This window comes from Coregonus clupeaformis, chromosome 15, assembly GCF_020615455.1.
Source record: "Coregonus clupeaformis isolate EN_2021a chromosome 15, ASM2061545v1, whole genome shotgun sequence".
Taxonomy (NCBI): domain Eukaryota; kingdom Metazoa; phylum Chordata; class Actinopteri; order Salmoniformes; family Salmonidae; genus Coregonus; species Coregonus clupeaformis.
The window spans coordinates 19,439,665-19,451,450 of NC_059206.1; the positions used below are offsets into that span (position 1 = coordinate 19,439,665).

An 11,786-nucleotide genomic window follows, 5' to 3' on the forward strand; every position below is an offset into this window, starting at 1 on the left:
TGCCAAGCTCTAATCAACTGAGTCAAACAAGCACACATTTACATACACACAACAATAAAGTTGAAAGCAGAAAGACTAATTACAGAAGTTTCAAAGCTATAAAATACAAGTCATCGAATAGTTAAAATTGTACTGAATTTTATTTCAGAAAAAGAAAAACAAAGTTTGCTGTGTTAACAAAAATTCACATAATTGCAACAACGCAGTCTGCTAAATAAATAACAATGCACGCTAGTTAATTTGAAACCATACATACCTCCTGGAATTCACTGTTGTGAGTATTACTAGGCACCATTTGCCTTTTTGCTCACAAATTGCCCTATTTTTCAATAGATGCTTGGGCTTTAGTTCGCCTAAAGCTGTAAGGATCCACTGCTGCCTCAGCAACATCACTAATAAATGGAAATGCAAATAGAAACAGATGCAAAGCAAAACCTTTAGCTAATTATACAGCAGCACTACTTACAGTGTGTGTCCCTGAGCAGTAGGAAAACTGTAGAGCACAGCATGTTTTGTTATAGCTAGTATTATTGCCCCTTTAGTGGGTTGCCAGATTGGGTGGATATCATTAGAAAAAGCATGTATTAATGACGTTTTCTGCAATCCAGTCATACATTAAAGACTTTCAGCCCATACAAAAGCAACGTTTGCCAGCCTTTCCAGTTATCATCAAGGAACTCTGTAGAAAACAGAGGTGAACAGATAGACACATTAAAGAGTACAAGATACAGTCATCTCAGAAGGGTATCCAGGTCATTTACATACAGTATGGACTGGTGCTAGGTAGTTGGGTTTTCATCTGAAGAGGCAAAACTATGAGGAAACAATTGGATGCTTTAAAGCAATCGGCAGGGGAATCTACAAAAAAAACATTGGTAAAAAAATTAACATTGCTATGAGCAACTTCCTAAAAGCATTAGGATTAAGTGGATATCCTTATATTGTTCTTCCTCCCTATGACTACTTTACTGCCATCAACAAGGATCTGAAAAAATATACTTGGAGGTCTATGATTCTACCCCATCTGTACAGAAACACAGACAATAGCTCTTACAAATCTCACTTACAAATCTTTTTAAGGCACTAAAAAATCATAGAAAGAATTTAAGCAAAAAATATATTATTTATTTTCTCGAAAAAGCAACATTCATTCAAACATACATCATCCTATTTCCTATGTGGTCAACACAATACTGCTGTCAAAATGAGGTTTCAGTTTCCTAAAAATACCCTGCTGTGGTTCGTCCTCAGTGCATCAGACTCAGTGGTCCGTCTCTGTGTATTCAACTGAGAGCACAAAAAGAGTTCCGTCTCTGTACATGATCGAGATCGACAACATTGCAGTCGGCAACTGCAGACTTACTGATCAACAAATCACCTTGGATCTTAAATAACCGTATTATTAACAGTAGATCAGTCAGTTTGCTCAGTCAGTGATCAGCTACTGAGCAAAATGTATGGTAATGCTCTCGAACAAAACGACAGTCTCTGCCTCAGACTTAGTCGTCCTTCTTGTCAGAGGTGCTCTCTTCCTGGTTGTCCTCAGAGCAGACGTGATTGGTGCAAGAGAGTTCTGACTCCACCCCCTGGAGGGCCTGGTACCGCTGGAGCTCCAGGTAGGTGGTGAACAGCTTGGCATACTCTGGGTGGTTCAGGGCAAACGCCTGGAACTCGGCTGGAGAGGGAAATGGAAAGACAGAGGATCAAATCAGAACTTACAGTAGTATATTTGGTATATTATCAATGCTCACAATACCTGGAATTCAGTTGCAGAGAGGATAAAATCAGAACTATATTCAAATTGTCAGTGACTAAAGAAGAAATTCTGTTACATCATAAAAATTCAAATAAAATTCCACAAAGTTGTTGTTTAAAATGGGCTACTTTTGATAGTAATGTTAATTTCCTATGAGAATTAAAAAGCAAGAATAAAAGAAACAATACAAATACTAATATCCCACTTTCAAATCCATATAGTATTTATCTTTCTATATTTCTACAAAGGACAGATCCAAGACTCAATCCGGCCTTTTTTCTATGGTGTTCTGTCAAAGCAAGCAGTCAGCTGCCTTTTGTTTACGCTGTAGTCCTCCACTACAGATAAACTTTGACCTTCACAATGGTCTACTTACAGAAAGTGATGAATTCAGAGCTGTCTGTGTCCATCTCCTTGAAGAGTTTGGAGACGTTGAGGTCACACACACCTAGAGCAGAGCGAAGCATGGAGGAGAACTCTTCATGAGTGATTCTCTGGTCCTCGTCAGTGTCAAACAGCTAAGGAGAGGGAGACAATAACTTAAGTAATGACAACACATAGACTTGCTTATTGAAAACGAGATTGCTCTTATGACCATGTGGCTTTCAAACCTACTTCATGTTCCCCTCAGACAACCACAAAACAGTACCCCCCACTCACACGTATTTGACTTTATCATAGCCACTGAGCGCTCCTCTATTGCTCCCAAACCATTGGTAGACCTCACAGACACAGTCTGTGTCAGCTACATTCCAACGCCCCAATGTCATGTGTGGGACAGCTACATTCGCAACAAGCAGGGTTTTTATTGGCCGAACCTGGAAAGCTGTGCGGAGGACCTCTTCGGTGTTGGCTGGCCGACACAAGATGGTTACACCGATGACATACTCTCTGAAATCAATGGTGCCATCTCCATTCTAGAGAGAGACAGAGTGAGAGGTAAGTATCAGTTAACAAAGCCAGACTACACATAGCATTCTGTGGACTACAATACTATACACATACAGTATGTTTTTCCAAGATGAACAATGGTTCCTTTATTTCTTCAGACAGTTTGTTTACCCCCTCTATGAACAAAGCAGTGAGGGACATCATACTAAATCCTCAGTTACTTAGCCCATCCAGTCACAGGTTGGAGAGTTGGAGAGAACAGACAGAATGGCTGTGGTCTGATTATCTACGCTTCGCAAGAATAGTGCACTCGTACACTTCCCTTTGTAGATTTCAAAGGAATGTTGTAAGAAATATGGTGTACACTTCCTCCAGCCAAGCTTGCACCAATCCAACACAACCTAGGAAAACCTAGAAGAGAGATTGAACTAGATGTGACTGGCTCTCACCCTGTCAAAGAGAGCAAACAGCTCCTGCAGGGCGGGGCTGATGGGCAGCTTGAGGAAGCTGGCGAACTCCTGGATGGTGATGCGGCCTCCTTTACAGGAGCAGGCCACGGCTGCAAAGCCCTCCAGCTCCTTCTTCACATTGTCCCACTTTAGGCTGAGGGGGACCAGGGAGGAAAGGAGGAAGGCAGGACGCAAGGACTTACTCAGGGGAGGAAGAGGGTGTAGATCTGTGTGTGTGTCCAACTATTACCAATTGCCGATGTAGCAGTTGGACAAATAAAGTAGTATTGTCTAATGCAGTGTGGCAATAACACAGTATTAAAGCGGCAGAGGAGCCAGTCTTACTCAAGTTTTTGGCTGATCTTAGTGAACTCCACTAGACCAGCCTCCATGGGAAGAGTGAGCTCCCCAGCCGAGATCATCAGTCTACAGTCCTCATATGTGTGGTCCGTCACTGGCACACCCAGGGCCCTGCACACACAAAGGGATAGCATTGAAGAGATGGGTAAGAATAAACATAAGGAAGCTATTATTAAATGCTGTAATACCAAACACACACACACTTACTGGGCCATAACATTTCGTACTCTCCTGGCGAACAGCACAGGTCTTTCCTTCTCCTCCTCAGTGGGGGTAACTGGAGGGAGAAACTGGAGGAGAGGGCAAAGGTCAAAAAAGGGACTAACCAGGAAGTACAGGCTAACTGGAGGGCCACCTAGATAAGGACTTTATAACACGTTCATAAGCCATACATAACACATTTATAAACCATACATAACACATAGGTACTGCTAATGAATGTGTTATGAAGTCACTATCTCTTGGCCTTCTAAGTAAGTAATCCTGTGTAGTGTGCTAATACTAACCTCTATCTCTACATTGGTGTAGAGCTGAGACAGAGTGAGAAGCAGCAAGGTTCTCCTGAAAGAACATCACCAAAAATCATCATCACCTCTATTCAAAGTGCATAATGGTAATCCCATACAACAAGATTGAAATGTAAACCTACTAAACTGAAAAACAATTCATCGCTGAACAGTGAAAATCTCTATTCCCAGAGTTTGAAGCCTAACTATGGGCCCTTGAGGAGAAGTTACAAGAACATAATTGCAATGTGAGAGAGTGTACAGAAAACAACAGGGTAAATATAGCGTTGAAGCAGTGAGGCAACACTGATTATTGTAATCCACTGAGTGTACTGTAGACTTACGAGCTGAAGCCTTGCCAAGTCCAAGTCACAGTGTCCAGTCTGTTGGGATATCTCATGACCACAGGCTGCACTGGGACCCCAGGGATGAAGGCACCTGATGGGGAGAGAGGGACAGAGTGAGACCCTACTGACCTCCAGCACTGACTACTATTCTAACTAAGTGAGCACACACACACACACACACACACACACACACACACACACACACAACCCATGTGTGCAAACACAGGAGCACAGACAGCCTACTAATTGGAGTGCAGGCGATGAGAGCTCATTTACCCACAGTACATGTCCAATCAATAACAAGACCAGAAGCTGGATTCATCTAACCCTGATCAATATACCAATCAGTACTGTATGGAAGCCACTAGTATTAGGTCTGTGGGTTTGGCTATTGGCACTGTAGTAGAACAAAGCAATTCTGTTAGATGCAAATGACTATGCAAATGCTGTAACATGCCATAGAGTGTAAATGAGGGTCTTGTATGCTGTTATTTACATGGACTATTAGATGCATTCTCAGGTTTACAGCTTTAGGATTTAACCGTAGCATTAGCTACTGTACAATTCACTCAGATCCTAATAGCCTAGTTCTTCGTATTTTGTGTAGTTAATCTTCAGTCATTTCCTTCTGAAGTTCATTATCACAACGCGCAATCTATTCCATGTCGCTATGGCTACTGTTCTGTTCCAGGAAGTAATGGATACACTCAGGCCCCTTCACTCTGGAGAAGCCCATTGTGTTTGCATCAGGTGACTGACCACACAATGAGGCACATAGCATGTAGTATACTGCAAAAATGGAGAGGTGTTGTGTCAAAACAAGTGTAACAGTATTGTTTCCATCCCGCTCCTCGCCCCAACCTGGGCTTGAACCAGGGACCCTCTGCACACATCGACAACAGTCACCCTCGAAGCATAGTTACCCATCACTCCACAAAAGCCACAGCCCTTGCAGAGCAAAGGAAACAACTACTTCAAGGTCACAGAGTGGGTGAAGTCACTGATTGAAACTCTACTAGCACACACAGCTAACTAGCTAGCCATTTCACACCTGTTACACAAGCACCCCAGAAAGAAGCTAAATGAACACCATTCTGCAACCGCATGGCCATATCTCTGCCATTTGTTTACAAGTGAATTTGCATTAAGTAAATGACACCACTAGAGTGGATGCTACTGTCTGTCTCTCCCTGCAGACTGTCTGGAAGGCTGTCCGTCTCCACTATAAGCAAATGACAACCAGCCTGTTAGATGGGAATATAATATGGACATTGTAGGGTCCCACATGATTTTCATACCCTATCAATGGTACACTGTTTGGCATCAGTTGATACCTTGGATCCACACACAAATGTTGAGTATGTGTTTCTACTCCTATTTAAAAACAAGCATGGTAGTGAAGCTCAACCTACCTTGTTTGAAAGTGATGAGACATGAGCGATTTGTACAAGTCCCCTCAGGGAAGACCAGGATCTGGAACATAAATAACAGGTTTATTTTAGTACAGCCACTGACAATGTAGATGGATCTAGGCCAGTGTTTCATTCTATGCTGAATGAAGCAGACTTTCTGTCACAGGGAAGTAGTGACAGAAATTGTGTTTGAAGGATATGTCACGTGAGAGGAAGTTCACAAGGCAACTTCCTGGTGTAAAAAGGTGTGATGTTTAATTCCCATGCTCCTTGTCAGACTACAAGCTAGACAAGACATGATCAATTATGATAAAAATTACCAAATGGCTGTGTGTGTGTGTGTATGTGTGTGGATGTGTTTAACTATATTTGTGGGGACCAGAAGTCCCCACAAGAACAGTAAACAAACAAAAAATGGACCAATGGGGACATATTGTTAGTCCCCACAAGGTGAAATGCTATTTCTAGGGGGTTTGGGGTTAAGCTTAGAATTAGTGTTAGGGTTAGAATTAGGTTGAGGGTTAGGAGCTAGGGTTAGGAGCTTGGGTTAGGTTTAGGGTTATGTGTTGGGGAAAATAGGATTTTGAATGGGACTGAATTGTGCGTCCCCACAAGACTGTGTGTGTGTGTATGCATGCGACAGACCTGTGGCCAGCGGCCTCCAGACTTGGCTCTGCTGTCTATCTCCATAATGGTGTTCTTACGGGAGTCTGGGTCCTGTCTGGAGACCAGCACCGGCTGGAGACACCGCACAAACCCTGGATGGAGAGAGGAAACACACATCAGATACACACACACACTAGTGCTGAGCGATTAGTGTTTAAGATCGGTTCGGTTAGATTTTTTTTTTTTTATCTTACGGTTTTTGATAAAAAAAATTAACATTAAATGCACTATGCATTATGTGGGTTGAATGCTGTAACACAGAATAAAACAATTAATAAAAGTCCCATGAAGGTAGTGACTGGCCATTACTACTTATCACTTATTAACCATAATTTATTCACATTGCTTTAAAAAAATATTTCAGTGTTGTGTATATTGCATTTGTTTTATTTGATTACTTTATTATTTCATTCCAAGTCATCGTCTTATCTCTATAGAGCTGCTGCCTATGCTGTCTGACAAAATCACTATTTTGTAGTTCTTCAAAGTAAATAAGGCATACATTTATGACTGCTGAATAACAACTATCAATCACTTAGATCATGTATTTGTAGTTAGAGATACATCACGAAGCAACAGCTGCTCTCTGTATCACCTCACGATCGTGCATTCTTCCGTCTCTTCCGTAGCAGGCGTAAAAGAAACACAGACCGGACAAGTAGATGTGCAATGGATTATGGTCATTGTAGTTAATTACCACGTTTTATGCACTAAACTATGTATAATATTGGCCTGTTGGAAACTACAACTCCCTACTACATCGCACAGTTCAGGCTGGATCTGATTTATCTCTAGAGAAACTGTGCAATGTACGCATTGGGCTCACAGAAAAACCCGGAACGAAATGGAAATTAAATAATTGAACCGATGTTGGTCAATTAGTTGTTTAAAAATGTCAGTTAAACGCTCAGCACAAACACACACCGTTACAGGCTAGAGGCACCGCACACACCCTGGGTGGAGAGAGGAAAAAAACACATCAGATAAACACTAACGGATATTACATCTGCAAACAGAATCAGAATAAGTACCCACACTTATCGCTGAAAGACCCACACTTACTGCTGACACATAACACACACTCTAATCATCACTTTTTGAAAAAAATCCCTCTACTGAAAAACCCCCAGACAGAAACAACACTCACTGCCGAATATAGGAGTGGCGAGGTTCTCAGTGCGGGACACAGTGGAGGGCAGGCCTGCTACGATGCACACAATTCCATCAAAGAAGGTGGAGTGTGGGGCCACAGCCAGAATGGGGGCCTCTGCACTGCTCACCTGCTGGCCCTTCACCACCACCCTAAAGCCCATGAAGAAGTAGTAGGTCCTCCCCAGGAATGCCATCACACGCCGACACAAGAACCTGGGGAACCAGAGTCAAACATCAACAGAGATGTAGCATGAAACTATACAGATTAAACTAACAGCTGTATACTGTCGGGAATATTCACCTACAGACACTGAACATGGATACATATAGCCTACATCTGTGTGGACCAATATTACAGTCAACATAGATCTGTGAGCTGTCAGGAACTCAACTTAGCCTTTTGATGGTCAGAAGTACTGTACTAAGTTGTCATGAGCTAAGTTGGTGCTCCATGTTCATCAGCTAGTTAGTGCTGATAACTATCAACTAAACAGATGTGACCACGAGCGATAAACAACCAGCAGCTGCATGTAGCTGTGGTCACGTCATATCTACACATACAAACAAAGAGAGAGCGTCTCCTCCTCTCTCTACCTCTTCTTCTTTATTTTCTCAGAAAGGGGTCATAGAGATAGGACTGATGCAACACATGATAAATAAACCAAAGGAGTAGGCTGCTTTTGAGTCACAGAATAACCCATTTGGTTTATTTATCATGTGTTGCATCAGTCCTATCTCGATGACCCCTTCCTTTCTGAGAATTATTGACACTCTTAGTGATACTTGTGGCTGCTTCGCGTGATGTATTGTTGTCTCTACCTTTTTGCCCTTTGTGCTGTTGTCTGTGCCGAATAATGTTTGTACCATGTTTGTGCTGCTGCCATGTTGTGTCGCTACTGTGTTATTGTCATGTTGTGTTGCTACCATGCTGCGTTGTCATGTGTTGCTGCCATGCTGTGTTGTTGTCTTAGGTCTCTCTTTATGTAGTGTTGTGGTGTCTCTTGTCGTGATGTGTGTTTTGTACATTTGTAAGTCGCTCTGGATAAGAGCGTCTGCTAAATGACGTAAATGTAAATGTACATTTTTAATCCCAGCCCCTGTCTCCGCAGGAGACCTTTTGCCTCTTGGTAGGCCGTCATTGTAAATAAGAATTTGCTCTTAACTGACTTACTTTGTTAAATAAAGGTTAAATTAATACAAATAAATACATACACAGAAAGGGCTGATGTAGGCTACATTCCTTAACAGCTTGACAGTTCATTTTTTGTTGAGGCCACAAGAATTAGTGTGAAATTGCGTAGTTGTTACTCCTTCCTCCTTCCTCAATGTGTGAAAATCCCACAGCTCTTGATGTATAGGGGCAATTCCATGGTAACATAGTGATGCTGAGACTTTAAAATTTGATTTTTCACTTTAAAATGTAGGTCAAACAAAAAACAATGATTGCAAAGTTAAAGTTGCACTATACACAAATCGCTACACCATTTCCTGGTTGCTAAAACTCTAGTTATAGTTTGCCTAATTTCAGTTTCTGTGAGAAAATAAGAAATGTATAATGTAGAGCATATTTGTACCATCTAAACCACTGTGAAATAGTTTCCATAATAAAAAATATTGTTGTTTCAGCTGTTTGAAGCTGGTATACAAAACCGAAAGTAAAAGACGCAAAAACAAAACTTAAGAATGGGAAGCATAGAAATAGTGCACATAAAACAGATCTACCGCTTCTTTGACTTGCTTTCAAGTACAATGATAGATCTATAACTCACATTTCTATGTGAATTTGGTCTTGGACAAAAAGTTACATATTTCCACTTTTTCACACCCTGAAGAAGGCACAGTGATGCCGAAACGTTGGTGTTTTTTTACCCAATAAATTACTGGGAGGTTATACATATGGAGTGTGCGACTCTGTTTTTATAGCTTACAGTTTATTCACCGTTAGTCAGCACCTCATGCTTTTTATTAGCATATATACAATTTTCACAGAACATTTTACAAAAACACATTTACATGCTAAGTTTGGTAAAATAATTATGTTTATGCTCTGCTGTTAACGTGGAATTGCCCCTACACATATTTTTTTTTTAACTAGGCAAGTCAGTTAAGAACAAATTCTTATTTACAGTGACGGCCTACCCCGGCCAAACCCGGACGACGCTGGGCCAATTGTGCGCCGCCCTATGGGACTCCCAATCACGGCTGGATTGTGATACAGCCTGGAATCGAAACCAGGTTCTGTAGTGACGCCTCGAGCACTAGAGATGCAGTGCCGCTGCGCCACTCGGGAGCATCAAGAGCTGTAGAATTTTTGAGAAACACTTAATTTCACACTAGCTTAATTCTTGTTCATCCTCAACAAAAAAAGATATGTCTAGCTGTTCTGTGTAGCTGAAGCTGTCTTCATTAGATCTTGTCTGTATTGTCCAAAACACCATCTACCTCATCTTCTTTCCTTTCTCAAAACTCTGTTACCATGGAACTGCCCATAGGCCTAACTACGTAAGTGAAAAACAACAATGCTCTGTACATCCTCTGGAACTAATGACTAAAGTACTTATAGTGGATGCATTGTTGAAATATAGTTATACATACAGACCAATGACAGTATGTCAGTAGTGGCACATGATGGTGTTGTATATTTACCGTCTCCATCCAGTCATGGGCTCCACTGCTCCTTTGAGAGGGTGCATGAATGTTGTTATGACAGCAACAGGCCATGTTACCATGAGAACCAGAGTCAGGAAGATGGCACGGATAGGCACCAGGAAGATTCCCTGGAATACACACTGCAAAGAGATAAAAAAAAAAACATCACACACACACCAGGTTTATTACAGATCTACATTGGAGTAACGTGTTTAGGTTACTGACTTCATGCCACTGAAAGCGGGACTTTAAAGAGCCATTTTAAAACACATATTTCCTTACCAACATATATAATGCGCAACGATGCAACCATTGACCAAGGGATAAGCACGTTATAGACTTTTCATTCTAGAAATTCACATGGTTGGAGGAATTTCCAGAGTGTACACAAATGCCTCCATTGTTTGTGTTACACAATAACAAGGCATTACAAAAGGATTGTCAGGGTTTCATCGGCTTAGATTAGCTATGTACCTGTACTGTAGGCTATATTCACACACCACCAGACACACACACAGCCGAGGAGCTAGACGACAACCACCCGGCTGCGCTCAGAGGTGGGTAGAGGAGTAGAAATGTTTACAGTACGTTTGAATACCAACCCCAGTTCTGTGACCGATAAATGAATGAGTTAATAGATTAATTTAACATTTTATACTCACTTTGATAATGTCAGCCTTGGCCAATTTCACCTCCTGCACAAAAGGATTAAGGACGGCCGGAAGAAACAGGGATTGCTGCCTGGGTAGCGCGAACACTCTCCGGGGAGTCATTCTTCTCGCTCCGCTCGTGGTATGGCGTCAATATGCTTTAGAATTTCACTGTGGTTTTTTCTCAATTACAACTTCTGCAATACCCCACTTCCACGATTCGAATCTTGCGAATCCTGTTCGCGCTCCGGATGTTGCGATAACATCATTCTCAACAACCATGGTGCAAGGGACGAGAGTGATCTGGCACTCCGCCTCCGATTACTTTCAGGCCCCACCTACTGCACTGGGTTTAAATCAGGTTGTAAACCTTTTGCCTAGTGAGCAGTGGTGGGGTGATTGGCTGAAATAAATTGTGTGAACAAGTCAAATGTTCATGTTGAATTGCAAAATGTATAATGTTGAAGCAACTTTACAACATTAGTTAATGTACATTAGGGTGGCATTCAATAGACTAGATATAGGGCCTAAATAAAAGAAAATACAGAAATACCCATAAAATAATAAGACTCATCATTGAGGTTTCTTTCAGCTTAGCAATTGGGGTCAAATTGTTGTGTTCATTTGTATGAAATAAACTAAGTCATATCTCAAGGGCAAAGACATAATATGGCTGGCGTGATGAAGCCCTCTGCTCAATGATAAAAACCACAACAAACCGTTTTTCAGACCTTCATCCATCCACAAGATGTCACCTGTTAGTCAAACATGGCGTTTTACATTGACCACAGAGGTACTGTATGTAAGGGCCCTCAGAATGGCTCAACAAGGACCTGAATACAAATATATTAAGTGTACTTGACAAAAAAACATTTTAGAATTACATCTATTTATAAACTATTAATTTACTGATTACAAATTGTGTGCTAGAAGGCTACAGAAAGGCTC

At 41.5% G+C, this 11,786-nt stretch overlaps 1 protein-coding gene across 2 annotated transcripts; it reads right to left on the minus strand.

Annotated features, from left to right (window-relative positions):
- Nucleotides 1-121: 121 nt before the first annotated feature.
- Nucleotides 122-11,169, minus strand: lpcat2 (lysophosphatidylcholine acyltransferase 2). Of its 2 annotated transcripts, none has more exons than XM_041895415.2 (13): nucleotides 10,851-11,169; nucleotides 10,186-10,328; nucleotides 7,535-7,752; nucleotides 6,367-6,479; nucleotides 5,722-5,782; nucleotides 4,307-4,400; nucleotides 3,963-4,017; nucleotides 3,664-3,746; nucleotides 3,442-3,567; nucleotides 3,097-3,250; nucleotides 2,575-2,673; nucleotides 2,133-2,274; nucleotides 122-1,675 (listed from the first exon to the last, which is right to left on the minus strand). In XM_041895415.2, the coding sequence occupies exons 1-13, from the start codon at nucleotides 10,959-10,961 to the stop codon at nucleotides 1,500-1,502; spliced, it is 1,575 nt and encodes a 524-aa protein (XP_041751349.2). In that variant the 5' UTR covers nucleotides 10,962-11,169; the 3' UTR covers nucleotides 122-1,499. The 2 variants fall into 2 exon arrangements, with proteins under 2 accessions (XP_041751349.2, XP_041751350.2); XM_041895416.2 differs by lacking the exon at nucleotides 10,851-11,169 and adding an exon at nucleotides 10,663-10,743.
- Nucleotides 11,170-11,786: the final 617 nt, after the last annotated feature.